This window comes from Ambystoma mexicanum, chromosome 1p, assembly GCF_040938575.1.
Source record: "Ambystoma mexicanum isolate Mex_15411 chromosome 1p, UKY_AmexF1_1, whole genome shotgun sequence".
In the NCBI taxonomy this organism is placed as follows: domain Eukaryota; kingdom Metazoa; phylum Chordata; class Amphibia; order Caudata; family Ambystomatidae; genus Ambystoma; species Ambystoma mexicanum.
The window spans coordinates 643,263,885-643,286,403 of record NC_090921.1 but is presented as its reverse complement, the minus strand read 5'-3'; the positions used below and the strand labels follow the sequence as shown (position 1 = coordinate 643,286,403).

Below are 22,519 nucleotides of genomic sequence, written 5' to 3'. Positions count from 1 at the left end.
CGTCATTTGTATAGTTCCTTTCACCATTAGTATGGTCACAGCGTGCTGTAGATTGAAAGACCTTCGGCGATTGGAGTCCAGGTATAGGAAGAATTTGAGGCAGTGCTAGCATGCATGTGTGCATATTGCCCAATATGATGATATAAGGAGTGGCCAAGTCCCTGCTAGCCACCCATGTCGATCTGGCATGTGGATGGGTTGTGATAGGTAGCCTACAGAGGGTATGTGAGAGCGGGAGAGAAATTGTGTGCAGCTACTTTTCGACTTTTTCGTCGTGAACGGTAGCTGCATTCTTATGGCAGAGGTTTTGTGCAATGTGTCTTTGATTGGTGTAGGACGGCAGGTGCGTGTGGGTCTGCGGCTGTGCCTTTGGCTAGTTTCTCTATCCATGGAGTGTGAGATGTGCAATGCATTGTCTACATTCTACTAGTGACCTAGGTATAAAATAGTGGATAGACTCCAAGTCACCTAGCTTTCATTCTGAGGCTAAATTCTACCTGCTCCTAGATTCAATGCTAAGACTACCTTCTTCGTTCTTCTTCTATAGATTCAATAATCGGTTACATTTTACATTCTTATGGATTTGAACATTGGATGAATTCTTCATTCACCTAGATTCAGTACATAGGCTAGATTCTTCATTCACCTAGATGAAACTTGCGTTTTTTTCCGGCACCCGCGACTGGGCAATTACCGGGTCATTACGGCCCAGCCAGACCCAGTAATTGCCCATTCGCGGGCGCTGGAAAAAAAATGCTCCCCATTCCCTTTGAGCCCCTTAGGGCTCAATGGGAATGGGGAGGTCTGATGCACCAGCACCATTCAGAATGGTGCCGGTGTATCCGATATGCTCTGCTCGCGGGTGAGGTATGCCTGCCAGTCCTGGCGTGCGGGAAGGCACCTGCGAGCAGAGCTCGAACTTTGCCGGTCCGGTAACAACGGTACCGGCAAGCTTACCGGTACCGTTGTTACCGGACCAGCAAACTTTTATAATGAGGCCCATTTTCTCTTCCCAGGCAGTTGCCGTCGACTGGTTTTGAGGGCCGATTGGGGGTTCCCATGGGTAAAAAGGGCAAGCTGTGAATGGGAGCCACGTGGGCATGCGCATCCTTGTTGAGCCACCAAGAGTGAGGGTGTCCTTTTGGTCCTGTGACTCGACTCTGGGGCCATTAGTACCACACGAAGAAACAACTATTATAGCTGCCTGATCAGAAGAAGTAAACGTGTATCTTTGAATGTGCATCAATAACTAGGTTCAAAGAAATAATGATGACAAAAACATTTCCGTTTTCCAGTTAAAAGATATTTTTACTCGCTTATATGATTGGGAATTGGACATTCATTCTTACTCGTGAAAAAATTATTTTACTCCCAACTTTAAAAAATAGAGGGTAAAATACTCCCTTTTGGAGTCTGTCGCAACAGCTGGTGCACAACGTTTTAGGTTCTCTGGTCATTGTCAGTGAATATGTGCTAGGCTTTTTGAGTTTCGAATTCTAACTGTTTAATTCCTCTTAGGTTTTGTCTGTACCTTTACACTGGTCTTTGGATTATCAGATGCTCATCTCCTACAATACCCCGTTGGTTCCCTTAACTTTGTCAATGCCATGTGCTAGTCTTTCAGAGAATAAGCACCAACACATCCACATTGCAATTCTTCTTCTTTGATGCCCCTGTTGGTTTCACATTCCAAGTTCCTACTCCTGATCACCCTCTGGAAAGTAGATGAATTTGATCCAAGCCTGGCGGGATCATTTGAAAGTGAAGGAATAAATGTGAATTGAAGTGGTCCTGCGACGGTTCAAGCAAATTCCTATGCATAATCGAAAGTCTTCGAAGTTGATACAGTAAAGAAAGTTTATGGCAAGTAGATAAAGTTGGTCCGTGCCTGGCAGATGGAGATCAATTGAAAGCTTTAAGCTAAAGCAAATGTGTGTTAAAATCGATAAATTGGTCTGAGAGTAATTGAAGATTTGGTGTCAAAGTGGATCTGAGCCCGTCTGAGGAGGATCAGGGGTGAACAGTGAAAATACTAAGAAAATGGTGTACGTGGGAAATACTGAAAGGAAAGGAACCTTGTATCAGACACTCTGAAAGAAGAGACTTTGAATGGCAAAGGGACCTTGAGTGTGCCGCCTTGTCCCGTGCTGAAAATGTGGGGAATGGAAGCCAACCGCTTGAATATCCTGGCATATAATTTCTTGAACACTTTTTTTTTCTTTTGCATAACATTGTTTCCCACACTATTTGTATTTAGAGGTAAGGATTGGCAATAGGTTTATTATTATAGGCCCTTTTATTTTGACAAGACACCACTAGGACTGCGTTAATATTATTTGATGGCCGTAGCTTGCCCCCATCTTTAGGATTAGATAGGCATTTTTCAAACCCTTTTTGAAGTTCAATAAACACCCTTGAACTGTGATCACTTGTGGCTGTTGTCTTACTGTTGATACCATGGTTTCCTTATACAGTCCCTCACACTTATGCATACAGTAAATAAATAAGGTAATGCATGGCAGTTTAAAGAGGGCAAAATTAGTATAACAATTGAGTTTGTAATGTAACCGCAGTCTCTCCTTATAACCTTGGTGAATTTCCCTTCCCCAGGTTTCTTTTTTTTTAAAACACATTTTATTGGCATTTCATTGTACTTGTTACAGTAGGCAGTAAGCAGCAAGCAGTAGCAAAGCATTTAGATACAATGACTTATACCAAAACATAACAATAATAGGGCTCTTGGGGTTGTGGGCTTCGCCGTAGCTTGCAGTTTCATGCGCCGCCCTGTGGTAGGATTTGTGCAGCATTATAAGCAGGGTAGCTGCTGATTGCTGAAGTACAGTCTTCTACCCCCTCTTGCCGTGATGCTGTTGCCTCTTGTGGGGAAATGTTTCTTTCTCTTAGCCTTTAACTTTTTAACCCCAAACATGCTATCCCTATCCCCCCCTACCCCCCATGCGCGTGGGTTTTGTGTTAAAAGTCCCTGCCGGGCCTGCTTCATGGCATAGGCTTGGGGTGCCTCGGCCCGGTTGACCTAGCTTCTTCTGACGTTGTGGGTTAGTGGTCGTATGGTGCTAGACTGACCCAGTTCGTGTAGGCATCTGTGACCCCCTTAGACGTACTGCTCTGAGGTTGCTGAATTTAGCGACTCTGGAGGGGTTCGAGGTTTGTCTTTTGGCCTTGGCCATGGCCGCCTGTTCGAGTCTGCATGTTTTCGCTAGTAGTTCTGTGCAGTCGGATTGTGAGGGAGGGGTCTTGGCTTTCCAGTGGATAATTAGTGATTTTCTTGCCGTAAATAGGATTATGCCGACGAGTCTGCGGTTTAGTGGGTCTTCGTGCCAATCATCTACCCTTACTCCGAGTAGCATTTCCTGGGGCGTGAATGCGACTGTGGCTCCGTCTATTCTCTCTGTCTGATGGCGGACTCCCTTCCAGTACTGGATGAGTTTAGGGCAGTGCCATAGGATGTGACCTGTCGTGCCTAGGGATCCGCAGTCCCTCAGCATTTGTTTGTGTGTGCAATTCCCATTTGATATAGTGTTGTGGGGGTATAGTATAACCGTTTGTATAATTTTGTATTGCGTCTCTCTGTTCTTGAGGTTAACGGATATCAAGGGTATGGCAGCATAGCATTCTAGGATATCCGAGGTCTCGATCGGGGAGCCCAAGTATTCGGTCCAGGCATGCGTTAGGGATTGGTTGCGTACCAGATTGTTTCGTATCACCATTTGGTAGAAAGTGCGCAGGTGGGGGGAAAACATTCAAGTGGTGCTCCATTTCCGCCTCGCAGGCCGCCGGGGGTGGTGTATTGGTGTATGACGCTGCTGAGTGTGTGGTAAGTGAGCCATTCGCCACGGTTTAGCCCCAGTTTGAGGTGTGCGTCTTAGAACGTCTGCAGTCATCCCTCGTCCATTATTCTTAGGTTGGCCCAAACCGTGTCTTGTTTATGGTGGATTTTTTTTTTAGCTAGCCCGTATGTGAGAAACGCTCCAATGCTGGACCAAGGTGGTGCTAGGCGGGTTTGGATCCCTTGTGTTGCTCTGAGTCTGTGCCATTGTTTTAAGGTGGGGCCGATTATTGGGTGCTTCTTTATGGCTGGGGGGAGCAAGTTGGGAGGGGTGGACATAATTTCGATTGGATTGAGTGGTTTCATCGATTCCATTGCCCTCCAGCTGGAGTCGTCTGTGTGGTCTAGCCAGCGCTTTGCCCAACAGACCTGGGCCGCCTGGTAGTAGGACTTCAGCGAGGGAGCTGCAAGACCACCGTTTGGTTTGGCAGCTTGAAGGGTTGGCAGGCGTAGTCTTGCCTTCTTCCCTCTCCATATGAACTTGGTGATTGCTTTATCGAGCTCTTTCAGGGAGCCAGGGGATGGGCCAGTTGGGATCATCATTGCGATGTATGCAAGTTTCGGGAATTAGTTAATTTTAGTGGCGTTTATCCACCCGTTCAGGGAGAGGGCTAGTGCGTCCCATCTCTTCAGATCTTGGCAGATGCACGTTATTTTACTGGGGTAGTTCAGGTCACTGATATTCTCCAGTGAGTCGCTGATATTGATCACGAGGTACTTTGTGGCCCATTTGCAAGGTGAAGGGGGCTGTTCCCCCTGGGTCCCAAGGGATGTCTGGGCGTAGTGGCAAGATCTCGGATTTACTCCAGTTGATATTGTAGCTGCCATCGGGCCTATGTCTTGCAGGAGCGACCTGATGTATGTGAGGGAGGTGCGGCCTTTGCTGACATACAGTAGCATGTCATCTGCGTATAGGGACACCCGGTGTTCCTCCGTACTCTGCGTTATGCCCTTCCATTATCCACCCGTAGTTTGATCGCAATAGGTTCTATGGACAGCGCGTATAGGGTGGAGATAGCGGGCACCCCTGGCGGGTGCCTGACTGTAGTTCGAAAGGCAGGAGAGGTCATGCCGTTCGTTACGTATGCGGCTGTGGGGGCCGTGTATAGCACCGTATGCGGCTGTGGGGGCCGTGTATAGCAGCCTGATCAGTTGGATTAAGTAGGGGGGGAAACCATATCGCGGTAGGACTTTGAAGATGAAGTCCCATTGTACTTTATCGAAGGCCTTTTCTGCGTCTATTGTCCATATATCATCCTGATCCCTATCTCCCGCTACCACGTGTAGGAGCCTTCTGATATTATCGCTGGAGTGCCTGTTGCAGATGAACACCGTTTGGTCTTTGTGAATGATATTCAGGAGGATGTTTTCTATGCGCCTGGCTATGATCTTGGTGTCTGCGTATATAAGGGATATGGGTCTGTATGATCCGCATAGCTCGGGGTCGTGTCCTGCTTTATGGAAGACCACTATGTTGGCGGAAAGCATTGACTGGGGGAGGCTACCGAGGTCGGTAGCTTTGTTGAAGACCTCTTATAGCCGGAGTGAAATGTCTGTGTCTAATTTTTCATACAAGTCGATTGGTATCCCGTCTGGCCCTGCCGCTTTTCCGGCTTGGAGTGCGGTAATAGCGATACATGCTTCTAGGGCAGGTATGTGATCTGCAGAGATTTTGGGGATCTGTATGGTATCCAGAAAGGGGTCAGTATTCGCATTAGTGGAGTCTTCAGGGGCTGTGTAGAGTTATTTATAGAACTCTGCGAATCGTTCGTTAATTGGGGCGTCTCCCACAAGTGGTTTCCCTGTTTCATCCCGTACTGTGGCTATGGTTTGGGCGGCTTGGCGCTGCTTTAGAGCCAGGGCCATGCTCCTCAGGGGTTTATCACTCTCGGCATAATATGATTGGGACCAACTAGTGTAGGACTTCTGGACTTTGTCGGTAGTGACCCGTTTAATTTTAGCGCCGAGTTTATTCAGTTTGGGTTTTAGTAGCTTGTCTCTGGTTCTCTTGTGGTCCCTCTCGGCTTTGCTCAGTTCGGCTGTTAGGCTGGCGATTTCCTCTGCCCACATCTTGCGTTTGTACGCCCATCTCGAGATGCATCGCCCCCTTATGTGGGCTTTGAATGCGTCCCAGCAGTTATTGGTCGTGTAGCCCTGTACGAGGTTGGCTTCCCAGAACCGCTCAAAAAGTTCAATTGGTTCTGGGTAGTGGAGCATGCGGAGGTTGTCATCCAGGAGGGAGGCTTGCATGGTGTGTCTGGGAGGGCTAATCGTAAGAGTACCGGTGCGTGGTCTGATAGGGTTTTCGGGAGGATCTTGCAGTCCTCAGCTAAGTGGCGCATGTTTGCCATGGGAAGCCAGTAGTTTAGCCTGGAGTATGTGTCATGCGGGTGGGAGTAGAATGTGTAGTCTTTGCTTTGTGTTTCTCCCTCCATATGTCCACTTGGTGGAGGTCTTGCATTAGGGGGGTTGTGCCCCGACGGTCCAGTTCAGGGTCTAGGATGAGGTTGAGGTCACCCCTATGAGCTTGATATTACCCATGTACTGTGCGCATGTTGTGAACATCAGGATGAAGAAGGAAGGGGTGTCTGAGGTGGGGGCATACACATTTAGGAGTGTGATGCGGTGCTGGTGTAAGATTCCCTTGACTAGTATATATCTACCTTCCTTGTAGGCCATTGTATGTTGGATTTGGAGAGGGACCTGCTTATGGATAAGGATGGATACCCCTCTTTTCCCCTGCTGCGGGGAATGGTACACGGTCCCTACCCATCTCTGTTGTAGTTTCCCCGATTCCGTGGCGCCTAGGTGGGTTTCTTGGAGGAAGATTACATCTGCCTGCAGATCACTCGTGCTGTTCAGTAGGCGTCTGCGCTTGATGGGGTGGCCCAGGCCTTGAATGTTGACAGTTACCGGGGTGATGGTCGATGCCATTGATGCTGTGTGTATGTTCTGCTGTGTACGCAAAGAAGTGAGTGTACCAGGTTAGGGGCTTGAACGCCATGTCTGCTCGGGCGGCAAGTCTCCGACAGCTTGAGATTCAGGGTATGCAACTCGGTGTGGCTCCAACCTGAGCCATTAACCGTTCTTAACCTAACAACTTGGATAGCAAAGTATGAATATTGGATGGGACCAACAATTCGTCCTCTCCCAACAAATGGCGAGATCGCCAAGACACTGGGCTTGGGGGGGGAGGGAGGAGACCCTGCACCCCCAGTGCCCACGTGTTGGCACTCCGCTTCGAGTGCTGCATTCCTTCCGTTGCCTCTTCCGGGGCTACGGCATACCCCCCTTCTTCGGGGCGGTGGCGGCTAGGTGTATGACCGGTTCACAGAAACTTTTTTTTTTTTGGAGGGGCGCCTTGCTGGTGTCATATTCTAGATCCAGGATCCTGTGGTGAGTGTCCAGTGAGGTTCGACTTAGTGTTGGAATACCTTCCTTTCTTTTCTCCTATTTCGTTTTTATGGTTCTTTTTTTCCTTTTACTTTTTGTTTAGCGCTTCCGTCCCCAGCCCCTGGGCTTGCGGCTGGATTTCTGCCATTTGCCGTTAGTCTGTGGTGTGGTTGGGTTGGGGTGAGGGGGGTGTTGATCGGGTCGTTGGTTCTCCGATGGTGGCTGTTCTAAGTCTGTGGAAATTATGTCACGCTGCTGGAGAAATCGCCAAGTGGTTTCAGCGTCCTCGAACGTATGCCATCGTTTGTCGATTTGAACGCACCATGTAGCGGGGAATTTCAGGCAGTGGTGGAGGTTTGAGGTCTTCAATGCCTCAAAGAGCGGGCCGAATTCCTTGCGTCTTCTGGAGACCTCCATTGAGTAGTCATTGAAGAATATGATATTTGCTGCTCCGACTCTGATTGGGCCTGCTTCTCTGCATGCTTTGAGGATCCTCATCTTATGCTGGAAATTGAGCAGGCGCATGGTTATAGTCTTGGGGCGGTGCTCGGGCGTTGGTTTAGGGATCGGTGCCCTGTGTATCCTCTCGATCGTGAGTTCGCGCGGGTTCTTGATTTTGAGGGCATCTCTGAGAAGTTCGTATATGAAGGTCTCGAGGTTCTCCCCCTCTGCGTTTTCAGGGAGGCCCACCACCCGCAGGTTATGTCGGGAGCGATTTTCCTGGTCATCAATTTTTTTTCCCCCCAGTCTCTGAACCTCTTTGATAACCCCATCAAGGTCATTTTCTGCTGTTGCCATATTGTCTTAGATGGCACCGATCCGTTGCTCGTTGTCGGTAGTGCGCTCAGCTTGGGCCGTTGGGCACGATTGCACGTCCTGCAGATCGCGTTTTATGTCCATCACTGCGTTGTTGGTTTCCTGGGTCCGCTGTCTGATGATCCGCATTTCTGCCAGGATGGCCTGAAGTTGCGACTGGACGTCCATCTCGGTCTTATTGCAGTTGGATCTCCTGGGCAGGGTAGGTGTGGCGGCCAATGTAGTTTTCTCTGTCGATGGGCCTCAGCCTTCTGTTTGCATGCCCGTTTGCAGTGCTATTCCTAGTTTCCTTTAGGGTGCCCACCGGGAGGTGGGTTTTTGGCACTTGGTGACCATGTGCCGTGTGAGCTGGCCGTTTTTTGGCTGCTCGGCTCCGTACTTTAGGTCTGGGGCAATCAGGTTGCCTGAGTGTCCTCCGCTTCTTATTGTCTTGAGGCGTATCCCGCTGCAGTGATCTTCTTTTGACCCCCGGGGTGGTGGCGCCTTGCAGTGCTGGGTTGGGCAGCGTAGGAGGCCTGTTGGTGGGAGGTCCGGTCTTGGGTTTGCCCTTTATGCAGTGACTCTGTCCACCTACGACAGGGCTGCAGTTAACAGTGGTGGGAGGGGGGGGGCGAGTAGGCCCCTGAGACACTTGCAGATTTGCTGTGGGCTGAGCGTCCCAGGCTGTGCAGGCCTCGTTGTGTCTGGGAGTGCGGTTGTGTGGTCAATCCTTGTTGCTCTGAGGTGGGGCCGTAGAAGATGTGCTACTGACTGTGCATAGAGGGGCTGGCTTCCCCTTGTGGGCCCTTGAGTGGGGAGGAAGCACTCCCTGCGGTATGGGACCAAGATGGCCCGGGGCTGCCTTGTGCTGTGGGAGCGGGAGTGGTTCCCTTCGGATGACTAGTAGTGTGGTGCCAGTTGTTGTCAGCAGGAGGGCCGCTGCGCGCAGTCCAGCAAAGTTTGCTGTGGTGGCCCGCTTCCTGAAGAAGTTTGTCTTTGCTTGCGGCCCCACAAGCCGGGTCGGCCTCCCCGTCCCAGGATGCACCGCAGGGTTGGGGGCAGAGGCCAGGCCCTGCTTTCTATACTCTGCTGGGGAGTGCTGGGGGGGCACGGCAGATCACCACAGAACGCCGGTGTGGCAGGTGTTGGATGAGTGCTTGCGGGACCATGCCCCGCCCCCCCCCCCCTCCATCACCCTCCTCCTTACTTGTAGCGGCTTTCAGCGGCGTCTCCTCTCCTGTCCTCCCCCACCAGCTGCTGCGGCAGGAGGCTGCTGGTCTCTCTGGTGGTCCTCGCGGTGTCCGGCATGGGTGCCACCCTTTGGGGCGCCCCCCCAAACTGGCGCCGGGTGAAAATGTACCCCCCCGGCGGGTCACCGGGGGATGTGCAACGGGATTTCGGGTGCACCTGGCGAAGTCCTCGGGGTCCTGGTCTAGGATGGGCACGGGTTAAGGCTCCGTCGCTTCCCGTCTCGGCTGGTCACAGTCCTCCGGCTCTGGCGTCGGGTGGCTGGTAGCCGTCGTTTTGGCGGGTTTCGTCCGCTCGGCATACGAAATGTGTATTTCAGGTTTCTGAAGTGCGATTTCTGCAGGCGTTGGTACCACAGGATCCTGGTGGTCAGCGCCTCACTGTCCCCTCATCTTTGGGGCGAATTAGCAGCTTATTCCGGCATACTACTGCGTTTTTGTCCCCACGTCGGCAGGAGCTTTTCTAGTCCGCGGCCATCATTCGCTGCGCCACTTAGCGTCCCCCCCCCTTTCACCAGGTTTAAACAGGATTCTGTTCCAGTTACAAAAAGAAATACGGAAATCCTGGTTTGCAACAAAGTTCTAACCCAGTTCTTTGCAACTTCAACTTGTCAACAGAATGTCTTAACACTTTAATGATTCAACAAAGAAAAGTAGATGGTTCTTTTCTCCTCTTTGAGCGCATTGAGATTTATCCTCTTCAAAATAAGATTTTCTCGGTCAGGATGATTTGCCACAATTGAGAAGTTCTGAAGAAATAGAACTTTACAGCAGCTCTTAAAAAGTTCTTTCTTCAGCACCATAAACAACACAGTGTCTCATTCAGCACCATGTTATAGCACTTTCTCAACTTCTACCTGGTTCACTTCCATGGCAGGCCTACTCATCCAAAGGTGTGCCATCCGGGTATACTACCCTGCCTGAACAGTGTTTCACAAAAAGTGCTTCTGTGGTTAAGATCAACTGACAAGAGGTTCACACAACAGTTTCACAGTATTCATTATTTTGCAGCTTCAGAATTTTAACAACTCTTCAGGAAAAACAAGATTCACATTGGTGCTCCTTTAATATTCCTCTGCAAATAATGCTCCTCTCCTTCTGAATAACCTTTTCCAAAAGGACAAGCTTTTTTGCCACTCTTGCTTCCCCACTGCACCAGTAACCAAATATCGACAAGGATAGGGTCTTATTCGGCTTCTCCCTTGGCTTTGGCAATGTGAGTTTACACCAACTTTAGTTTTATATTGTTCCAAGTATGGGCAACAAGTTTCACAATTTATAGACCTTTCATTATCCCCTTTTGCCTTTGGCAATATCTGTTGGATTTGTGTTGCCTTAATTTTAGTCTCTAGGCTTGGGCAATGGTGTGCAATGGTTGTATGTATTAGTTTGTATTAATATTGCCACACCGGGTTGCTTGATAATCCACAAACTCGCATGCTTAAAGTTAGTCATTTGGTTTTGTAAAATGCAGCTTGTTCTGCTTTTTAATAGTTCATTATCCAAAATTACTTCTAGGACCACTTTCACTCATACGCGAGTGCCGCTTTCTTGGTCGTGCCTGCCTATAACACGCAAGCGGGTACAGAGTGCTGCAGGGTAACTACCGGCTTGTGAACTCACCAGGTAAGTTGGCTGCTTCTGATCCCCCTCTCTGTTCACAGGACTTCTGCTTCTGTGGCTCCACGCGAACCGGCAAACTGCTTCTCCTGGTACACCACCGCCCGTGCCACCTGCAATTGGAGCTTCTCCTCATCCCAAGGCCCTCTGGTGCACACCAGCCACCGGAGACGGAAAGCTTCCCTCCCATTCGCTTCCCGCTGCGCAGCCTCTGCAGAACAGGTCCCCAGAGGGCAAGCTTCCCTCCTGCACCCTTCCCGCTGCACGACCTCTGCACTTCAGACTACTGGAGGCATAGACCCTCTCGGGACCGGCAGCGATCTTCTGTTGAACAGTGGTCCTAGTGTCTTCTCCCTCCTCCAACTTCCTTGGCTGCCTGCACAATTCACACTGCTCCTGCTGCTTGTTCTTCTTAATGGCCTGCACCTGAGGGAACTTTTTAAGCCTCTGTCTCCCTCAGGTGTGGGTCATCTGAACTAATGATCTGACCACTCCTGCAACATTGCACCTCCTTAGCCCTCTTCTTCGTCCCTGTATGTAGGGAATTATGGGACTTGAAGTCCCCAATGGCAAAGTTAGCTTTTCTTCTGTTTTACAATAAGCCATGAGAAGGGTGGGATTTGGGGGAAAGTTGGTTTGCCATTCCTCCTGACCTGCTCGTCCCCCACCCACCCTCATTTGATCCTCCCGCAGATTACCCCCCCCCCCCCCCCCCACTCCCTCCCAAAACCCCCCTCTGCTGTCTGGATCAGAAAGAGTCTGCCTTTCCCTGTCCACATGAGAATGCGCCCAGGCCAGGTTTTCTGGGGGAATCATTGCTGATTCATCACAGCAGCCTGTCATGTAGACTGACCCAGCCCTGAAAACAAAGGCTGTTATTGGTGACTGAGAGACTGTCATATCACTGTACAATTAAAGCCGTGCACATGGTAAGACCTGAGGGCAGAATTTCAAGCTACTACACACTCCTCTCAAATGTGCCCCAAATCATGCGATTCCAGGACACATGATGAACCAGTGAACTCTGTATTCTAGGGAAGGTGATGGGTGTGTGGCCTGGCTCAATGTCTGTTTGCACTTTAAAGGTATAATTATTGCATTCTTCTGTAGTACGATGCAGAAGGTCCCACACAAGGAGCCATTTGTTCTGCGAGAAATCAAGTTGATATTCTCTGAAATTCTCCAGAAAATAAATGTGAACCTGCAGCTTTAAGTTCCACCAAATAATAGGAAATCAAACCTTTTTGAAAGAATGTTCGTATTTTTCAAAGCAAAAGCTGGATCCTTTAAGGTGTTGGATGCGGTATGACTCATTACCTTCTGCCACAAAGGCTGGTCTTTTGTTCCTGTGAACAGTCACCATGAGCAATCCCTGGATTGGCAATTGCATTGGTTTAGAGAGGGCCTAGAGATGACCGACTGAAATATGTTGTGGGCTAAATCGCATTTATGAGGGTGGGCTCAAATATATAATTATGTAAAGATATGGGGAGTGTTGGGAAGAATAACCCTGCTTTGAAGTAGTAAGTACGCTTCTCCAGCATGGGCTCTGGCATGGATTCACATGCTCATGAATATTCCCCCGTCGTCCGGCTGGGAATCCTCGGTAAAGAAAAAATCAGTATCCGTTTCGTTTCTGATCTGTCTTTCTTAGTAGTAACCAATCGCTGATCTCTGGGTCATACTGCCCCCAGCCAATGACTGCCCTCTCCCTAAGCCCCGCCTCTGGCAGCCATCCTCAGATTTTTGCCGCACGCTCAAGTGTTGGGAGTCCTCGTGTTTAGCTCTCGAGTTTTTTACTGCTTTTTCACGCTTTTTCTCATTTTTTTCAGTATAATCGAGCCTCAAGCTCCAACGTTTCTACTTCCGATAACTGGGACCTGTTTCGGAATTCTTCTACGCCCCTCAAGGGTGAAGTTTTTGTCGGGTTTACACTTCTTGGAGGATTCTTGGACTTCTTGGAGGATTCCGGAAGATCTGCGGCCTTCCTCAACGGACATGGCCCATGACAAAGGGAGCTCGATGCCCGGATCCAAGCTGTTCAGGAACTGCCCTGGATGCAGATTATATAACGTTTTCAAGGAGGACAAGCATTCGCAATGCCTCTACTGCCTCCATGGGGACAAGACGCACGTGGCGAAGGACTGTGCGTTCTGCAAGAACCTTTCGGAACGGACCAAACAAGATCGTCGTTCCCGCCTCGCCACCTGGCTGGAGAAGGGCACAGCAAGTGAGAAGGCGAAGAAGTCTGAGCGGGCTTCTAAGTCCTTTGAGGGCGCCCCGGCGACGGGGGCCCAACAGTAGGCCAAGCACCGCGAGTCCGGGAGCGCCGAAAGGTCGGGCTCTTCGGTTGCCAAGCAGGCCGCTACTTCCCCGGCACGTTCGACCACGAGCCAGCGCTCTGGTTCGGGGAAGAGGAAGTCCGAGAACCCGGGTAGGCCGCTGGAGCGGACCTGGTCGATCTCGAAGGGGGAGCGAGGCGCTGACCCTCCCCCCAAGGAGAAGGCCCAGGACTCACCTAAGCTGGTGAGGGCTTTGATCCAACCGGCTAAGGCCTCTACCGAAGTGGTCGCTGCAACCCTGGCGGAGCCGGCTGAGACTACGCCAATGGAAATGGCCTCTGGGCCCAGAGTTTCCCTGCCGCCCCTGAGGGAATCCTCTTTCCAGCCCATCGCTAAGACCCCCGTGAAGCCCCTGGCCGAAAAAGAGGAGTGGCGGGCGGTGGCCATTACAGACTCGGAATCAGCCTCTGAGGAGGAACTGGTGGAGACCGAGAAGCCCTAAACGAAAGGTCCATAGGCCTCAACGAAAGGTCCATAGGCCTCAACGAGAGGTTCAGAAACCTCAACAAGAGGTTCGAGAAGGTTCGATCCCAGGGGACGGTCCCTGCTGACGTTATCAAAGATAGCGACGATGAACGGGGCCCAAGGGAGCGGCCATCCCGTCCGTCGCAGCCATTGCCCGAGCCCCAGGATAGCTCGGCGGGCATTTTGTTGGCAATCCAATCCTTATGTACCGAAATGAGGACGAGATTACCACACACCTCGACGGAGGAGCCAGAACCAGGCCCATCGGGAAGCCCTCCAAATAAGCGGAGGAGAGTCCACCCCGCTCCGCCCTTCGTGCCTGCGAGACCGGTGGACCCCTCATCCTCCTCGCCGGGAGAGGATACGGCGACTGGGACGGACGATGACGGCGGCGATGATACAGCGGACATCCCGTCGTCACCCCACCCCCCCACCCCCCCCACAGGCGTCTCCAGGTTGCTTCTTACCACGCCATGATAACCAGGGCATCCGAGCTCTTCCAGCTCTGCCCTGAAGAACAGAAAAAGGAAGGGTTTCTGTACCAACGACGAGAGGCTAAAAGGAAGACTGTCCTCGCGGTGCCTTTACTCGCCGACATCTGGGACGAGGGGCTTGCTGTCCTCACGAACCCTGCCACGACACTCGCCAAGAGGGACAGGTACGAGAAGAAGTACTAAGTCCCCGATGTCTCCCCCTTGTGCCTCAGGGCCCAGCCCACGCCGGACTCGGTCGTCTCGGCAGCGGCTAAGAAGGCAGCGCGCACGGCAGCTTCAACTTCCACTTCCCCGCCGGACAGCGAGGGCAAGAAGTTGGACTCTATGGGACGACGAGTCATCTCGTCGGTGGCGACGACGATTAAGGCAGCCAATGCCTTAGCGATCGTGGCCCGCTTCGACAGGGAGCTCTGGTTCAAGATAGCTCCCCTGCTAGATTTCCTGCCTGATGACAAAAGGGCGGAGGCCCTAGAAATTCTGCAGGAGGGTGAGGTGGCGTCGGATCACACCATAACGGTGGCGACGGACATCTCCGATACCGGATTTCGCCAACTGGGCAACAGTTTGCCTCCGACGACCGGGATGGCTCAAGGCGACAGACTTTCGCCAGGCCGTCCAGACCAGAGTGTTGGACATGCCGTTCGATGGCAACAACCCCTTTGGTAAGGCGGTGGATGAGTCTCTACAGGCCATCAAGACCGACTCGGAGACGGCCCGGGCCCTTGGGGTGCTTCAGCAGCGACAGCCTTTTCGGAGCCCCAGAGGCAGACAGGGTGCCTCCAAAGGATCCAGCGGTGGCTCCTCCGCTTACCGCCAGGCGGCCCGCTCCTCTTCCCAAGAGGCCTACAGAGGTCGCGGCAAGCAAGGGGGATCCTGCCGTCGTCGTCAAGGAGGCCAAGGCGGCAAGACCTCCTCCAAACAAGACTGACCGGCCGTGTTGTCTGGCCCCCACTGAAGCACCCCGGAGGGAGGCCGGCTGACGAAGTTCGTTAGCGTGTTGGAGTCCATCTCCACCGACCGTTGGGTGCTGGAAACCCTGGCCAACGGGCACTCGCTGGAATTCCAAAAGAAGTGCCCTTGCATTCCCCCCGTGGCCAGGAAGGGGAATCGCGTCCCTCAACTACTGTTGGAAGTAAAGGCGATGCTCAAAAAAGGTGCCATCGAGCTTGTCCCCAGGAGGCTCTGGGGTGTACTCAAGGTACTTCCTCGTCAGAAAGAAGACAGGTGGCTGGCACCCCATCTTGGAGCTGCGTCGGTTAAACTAATACATCAATGCGCAGAAATTCAGGATGGTCACCGTCCAGGACGTGCTGGGACAGCTGGAGGAAGGCGACTTCCTATCGTCGTTGGATCTGGAGGATGCTTACTTCCACATCCCCATTCTAAAAAGGCACAGGAAGTTCCTCAGGTTCGTGGTTCAGGGACGCCACTACCAATTCAGAGCCCTACCGTTCGGATTAAAGTCGGCACCCAGGGTTTTCACCAAGTGTCTGGCACCAGTGGCAGCGCGGCTGCGCTTGTAGGGGATCCACATCCACCCCTACCTGGACGACTGGCTAATCCGGGCAAGATGAAGGGAACTTGCCGTCGATCATACGGCGAGGACCGTCCGGTTGCTCACAGAGCTGGGGTTCGCCATCAACTACCCCAAATCCCACCTGGTTCCATCGCAAGTAGCACTGTTTTTGAGGGCGAAGCTCGATACAGTGGAGCAATTGGCCTCCCCTTCAGAGGAGAGGACCAAGACCATCCTGGGCAAGGTGCGGCTCCTGTTAGCCACGGACGTGGCCAGGGTGAGGTCCATCAAGTCCCTTCTCGGGATGATGTCCTCATGCATCTACCTTGTGCCCCTTTGCAGACTTTGGATGCGTCCGCTACAGGAGTTCCTCGACGCCCGCTGGTGTCAGGCGAGGTGCTGCTTCGAGGACAGGATCACCCTCGACGAGGAGTTCCGTCGGGCGATCCTATGGTGGGGCACCGGGCTCACCTCACGACGGGCACAGACTTTCAAACCCCGGCATTTCAAGAGACAGTGACTACGGACGCCTCTCTGGAGGGTTGGGGGCCCACACCGGAGATCTCCACGCAAGAGGCCTTTGGCCCCCGGAGGAGAGGTCCCTTCACATCAACATCTTGGAGCTCCGAGCAGTGTTCTGGGCGGTCAAGTCGTTTCTCCCTTCCCTCAAGGACAAAGTGGTGAGTATCTTCACAGACAACATCACCATGATGTTCTACATACGGAAGCAGGGGGGCACCAGATCCCCAGCCCTATCCAAGGAGGCCCAGGACCTGTGGCACTGGGCTGTCGCCCAGGGGATGTTTCTGGTTCCCTTCCACCTGGCAGGAATAAAAAACACCATCGCCGACTCACTCAGCAGGGAGCTGCGCTCGTGCCACGAGTGGGAACTGCGCCAGGATCAAGTGGATCAACTCTTCCAACGATGGGGCAAACTCCAGATCGACCTGTTCGCGACGGCGACAAACTCCAAGTGCCAGAGGTTTGCCAGCAGGTTCCCACAGCCGAGGAGCATGGGCGATGCGTTCTCGTTCCCTTGGGACGGCCTTTTTCTATACGCGTTCCCTCCATTGCCGTTGCTGCTCGGCCTCATCAACCAGCTCAAGAAGTCCAGTTGCAGGATGATCCTCATCGCACCGGCGTGGCCAAGGCAGGACTGGTTCCCCGACCTTCTGGCTTTGTCAACGTCCCCGCCAGTCAGGCTGCCGGCGGACGCGGATCTTCTCTCCAGAGAAGGAAGCGCCATTCTCCACCACGACCCACAGTCACTGAACTTGCAGGCGTGGCTCCTGCAGCACTACAGTTAGGAGGGTATGCTATCCCGGCTGATTGCAGAGAGGTTCTTGCAAAGGCCAGGGCGTCCTCAACTCTCAAGTGTTACGGTCATAAATGGAAGAGGTTCCCTGTCTGGTGCCGTGCACAGAAGATTAACCCTCTGCGAATTACGGCCCCTCAAGTGCTGCTGTACCTGCTGTCGCTGGCCAAGGCTGGACTGGCTCACGCCTCCATAAAGATACATCTGGCTGCCATCTCCCGATATACCAGGACGACGGGACGGGTTTCCTTGTGGTCTCTTCGCCTGGTGAAGGAATTTATGAAGGGAATATTCCGATCACTCCCACCGGTGAAGGCTCCTGCCCCGGTGTGGGAGCTTAATGTGGTGCTGACCAGGCTCATGGGGGGGGGGGCCCATTCGAGCCTATGCATTTGGCGCCTTTGAAGTTCCTGTCATGCCCAAGGTGCCGTCAGACTTCCACCTCAACAAGCCCTTGGTGTTACCAGTTTTCTTTCCGTCGCCTTCAACGCCGGCCGAGAGGACTTTGCACTCGCTGGATGTAGCTAGAGCGCTGAAGTTCTATGTGGACCGCACGAAGAGTTTTCGGAAGACGTCACAACTGTTTGTGAACTTTGGGTCTGTGAATCAAGGGAAGGCTCTCTCGAAGACTTCCATTTCCAGATGGCTCTCCGGCTGCATCATGCATTGTCACTGGTTGGCAAACCGACCGCTGCCGGCCGTCCGAGAGCCCATTTGACCAGAGCGATCGCTGCTACCACAGCGTTCCTGTCTGGTGTGCCGCTGCTGGACATCTGCAGGGCTGCTACGTGGAGGTCGACGCACACCTTCACAAGATTCTACTGCGAAGATCGGGACTCCAGGGAGGAGGAAAGGGTCGGCCAAGCAGTGCTGCGCAACCTGTTCGCTTAAGGTGAGCCTGGTGAGGAGGTAAGAGATGCTTAATGTTGAGTTGTTGTATTGCTTAATGTTGAGCCTGTTGCCACCTCCCGTGGTTGTGCATGGGTATACTGCTATGTATTCTTTTATTCATGAGCATGTGAATCCATGCCAGACCCCATGCTGGAGAAGGAACAAGTTACTTACCTGTAACTGTTGTTCTCCGGCATGGATTCACATCCAAACCCTCCCACCTACCCCTCTGCGGCTCTTCACTTGGTCATACTGCCACTTGGCGTGCTACCAAATCTGAGGATGGCTGCCAGAGGCGGGGCTTTGGGAGAGGGCAGTGATTGGCTGGGGGCAGTATGACCCAGAGACCAGTGATTGGTTACTACTAAGAAAGACAGATCAGAAACGAAACTGATACTGATTTTTTTTCTTTACCGAGGATTCCCAGCCTGACGACGGGGAATATTCATGAGCATGTGAATCCATGCCAGACCCATGCTGGAGAACAACAGTTACAGGTAAGTAACTTGTTCTTTACTAATATATAAATCGGAGCGGGGGGATAGAGGCGGCTGGCATCAGCGGTTGTCGTTATATCTCTCACCCCAACAATCATCCACCGAAAGTTCAATGTCCACGCGGGTTTCGTACACAGACGAACCCGAGTGGACTGTCGATGCTTCAGGGAGAAGTGGGATATGTGGAGGCATTAACATTTTTTAATGTAATGACCTCTATTAGAGAAACCTTTTCCAGTGGACAGTTACTGTTAGAATGAGAGGTCTTAAAATGAGGCTGAATATTGAAGGTCGCTCGGAAGAAATGTTGAAGGCTATTTGTCCACAGAGAAGTTATCAGATTTATATAGCATTGTCCCATCATGAGTGGTAGAATCAAATATGGTGAATGAAAAAGAAAGATCAGAGTCAAAATCAGGATACCGGGAGTGCTGTAAATGCTACAGTAAATCTGGAGATCATGCAGAATGTGTGTTGATATAACTAAACCTTGTGTATTGTGAAATTCATAACCGTTCTAAGTGGTATGATTTGTGCTCTCATAGGTCAAGTGGCGGTTGCTATACTGTTTATAACCAGGTGGAATATTACTTTGTTAATCTCAAACGTTTTCTTTTTTTTCCACCTAGAAATGCCTGGCAAATAATATTCATCTGGTTGCATCAAGATACCCTGTGTCTGTTTTTAACAATGTCCGTGTTAATCGATTATACAGACCTGCTATAGAATTGCATCAGGTAAGATTACCAGGAATACTACTCCACTGTCATAACAACTGGACACACACTCAACTGTTCCAACTCTTGAAGGAGGTCTTTTGTTGGGTGAACAACTTGCCTCAATGAGAGTTTACAGTAACAAAATGGCTCTGTGCCAGTTCTCAAGTTGTTCCATGCCTGAGTAGAACATCAAGTCTTGTATGTGATTTATAAAGGGCAAGACTAGCTGGGAAGCAATGGTGCACTGCACATACAGGAACACACCTATGAGGTCATACATGAGTTGAAGGGTGTAGCAGTGGAGCTGGTATGGGTAGGGGAAGCAACAGGTTCCTTTGCACTGTGGAAGTTGCAGTCCTGTGTTTAGAATAGGAAAAGCAAAACTACAAATGCCAGAATGCAAAGAAGACTGAATGGGCTTCTTACGTTTGACATGGGATAGCTTGAGAGCTCTGGCTTACTTCCTGTGCACTCTTTACTTCTACCTAGTTGCTCCTTCTAGTATCATGTTACTATAGCCATACATACCAACTCTCCCAATCTAAGAGCTAGACACCCGTTTACTGAGTAAAACCATCTTGACATATTTTAACTGTTTTTAGGTTTGACCATAGAGGTCTTTTGTTTTCAACTGGAGCACTTACAGCAGTATGTAGGGGGCTCTGATGTCTATCAGTTTCCCTGTGATGCTGAAAGAGTTTCACAGGTTTAGAAATTAATCCAATGAGCAGGAGTTAAAACCAGCTCCTCAGGGTCGCACTTCACTCAATAGGCAGGAGCTACCACTGGGGAACAAGGAGCGAGTACCCAGCGCACCGCAAATATAACTTCCACATGAGATGCACACTTATGTTTCATTATGTTTAAATGTGTACTAGATGTGCCCTAATTCTTCTTTACAAGCTTTCTCAAATACTCAATGTTAATGTCACATGTTAAGGCAGCAATTGGCCTGGGGAGCCAAATGTAGCTCTCAGTAGCTGTTGGTTTTAAGCTAACCTGGCTCTCCTAGTTGAGAAGCAGAAGCTAAATTGCTACCAGCTCCTGTCAATTTCGAACCCTGCTTATCGCAAAAGCATTCTAAGTTGGTGCAACTGTGCAAGTAGGGGAGATCATTTTTTGAATGTTGCTTTTAAGAGCTAATTTGTTTTCATGCTGCTTGCTGCACTGAGTTTATTTTCAGCATTAAACGAGGGGTAAACATTTCAATTTACAAGCTACTAGCCAGGCATAGAAATTCACTTACCCCCTCAGTTCTCCACATATGCAAAGCACACTATTTATCACTCGCCAAGTGTCGATTACTAATGGCAAGTGTACATTTTGGGGCCTGATTAAATAATATATTAATGAAGTTCCCAATCCACAGCAATAAGCAGCTGTCTGATGCAGTGTTCCTTAGTTTTCACCATTGCATTTTTACTGAAGCAGTATTTTCACAGCACCATATTTGGAATGTTTTTGTTTAATTGTGTGTGTCAGCCCCGTGATACTGTTTAATTTCAAAGTGTGCTTTCCTTGTTGGTGACAACTTTATGCTTCAGTATTTAATTAGGATCTGCGTGTAATTACTGAATGGAAAAGTCAGTCCCAAAAGTCTGTATTTTTCTTTTCTTTTTCCTATTTGTTCGAATATATATATATGTGGTGGGAGATGCCCACAGCCCCCCCCCCACCTTACCCCTATACATTTTTATTAACTTTACCCCCCCCATATATATATATATATATATATATATATATATATATATATATATATTACACAAATAGGGGTCGGACCTTTTGGGCTTCAGACTTTTTGCCCTCGCTCATTTTGTCCTATTCCATTTAATTATACCGTTTAGTAAGTTAATTGCTGCATTATATATTTTCTTTTCAAAACACTTTTATTTAACTTACTGTGGGAAATGGCACAGGCATAAATACCAAGATCACATTTCAAGAGGAAAACATGACGTAGAGTACAGAATGACATATGTTCTGTGCATCAGGAAACCTCCAACACCTCAGAGTCCCAAGCTGCAAGAGTACTTGAGTTCTTCAACTCAAATACCACCTTGTCAACCAGTCTCCATACAGCAATAAAGTGTTGCATCAGTGGCGGTTTACCCACTATCACTGGGCAGTTTTCCTCAAGTCAATAAAGTTCTTCCAGACACACATTTGCCATACCTCCCCTCACACACTGCAGTGATTTTGCATGCCACCATTTTACCCACCACATCTGGACCACCGGACCCTCCACTGATTTGAAGTTGCGAGCTATAGTCTAGCTGCCAAGAGAAAGTGCTCAAGGTGGATAAATGGGAAGAGCTAATCCCTGATTTTTGGATTCCTCCTTCCAGAAGAGACGCACCTCTCCACACGTCCACAACATGTGAAAGAGAGAGCCCACCACGTTGCAGCCATGCCAGCAATCAGCCGAATAATCAGGCGAAATGCGGTGGAGCCTCTCTGGTGGAAAGTCCCATCTGTGACAGAAGTTGTAGGAGAATTCCCCATCAATGACACATCTGGAGGATGTATGCATTCTCGCCCATATTCGCAGCCACGCTTCATCTTCTATTGGCACCCAAATCCTCATTTATTCAAATCCCACTTATTCATATATAGCACGCACACCACTGGGTTCCCTGTGTCCAATAGCCTTATATAGTTGTGAGACTGTGCCCCGAGAACCCCCCGTGGGTGGATGAGAAGCTCCGTTTCTGCTTGGCAAATGTTTCTTTGCATTCCTGAAAGGTCAGTGGGTGCCCATCCCTGTACAATTGCTGCAGAGTCACCAAACCACTAGACTCCCATGCCTCAAGTCTTGTATTATCGCACCTTAGTTGAAAGGCCGGATTGTTGCAAGTATGTGTAAGCGGGCCCACCCCAAAGCCGTGCCCCATCTGCGCGGTGCTCTCCACATATAATACAGCGTGTTCCTAGTGGTAGCTAAGAATGGGTATCAACAGTTCGACATCAGGGACCTCTTCTTTACATATGGGAGATAAATCAGCCTCATGGCCGATTGGGCTTGTTTGATTATTTTCCTCTTCGGCTGCGTCGTGTTGTTGCCCCAGGTGACCATGTGTGAAACTTGTGTCGCTAAATTGTAGCAAAATACGTCGGTACCCCTAAACCACCAACCGTTGTGGGCCGCAGTAAAACCCTGCTAGAGATTCTTGCCCTCTTATTTCCCCATATGAATTTGAGAATCCTCCCTTGCAGTGTGCGAAGCTCTACGTCAGGGATTCAAACAGGCAGCACTAAACAGAGGTGTAATAAGCGAGGGATAAGGTTAATTTTAACCGCTGCAATCCTGCCAAACTTGGATATTTCCTGCCGACCCCAACTATTTAGACCCTCAGACAACTGTTGGTACCGGGGTGGGAC

At 50.5% G+C, this 22,519-nt stretch overlaps 1 protein-coding gene across 3 annotated transcripts in view; it reads left to right on the top strand.

The window, feature by feature from the left end:
- Nucleotides 1–22,519, top strand: part of TIMM44 (translocase of inner mitochondrial membrane 44) — a 676,068-nt gene that overhangs the window by 36,530 nt on the left and 617,019 nt on the right. For 2 of the 3 annotated variants that reach the window (XM_069649680.1, XM_069649678.1), the window contains exon 2: nucleotides 19,052–19,159. Coding sequence is in view for 1 of the 3 variants with exons in the window: in XM_069649678.1 (XP_069505779.1) it covers nucleotides 19,052–19,159 (108 nt within the window). In the remaining 2 variants the exon portion in view is untranslated. Of the gene's footprint in view, nucleotides 1–10,800; nucleotides 10,909–19,051; nucleotides 19,160–22,519 lie in introns of all 3 variants that reach the window. The other variant, XM_069649679.1, reaches the window with a different exon arrangement.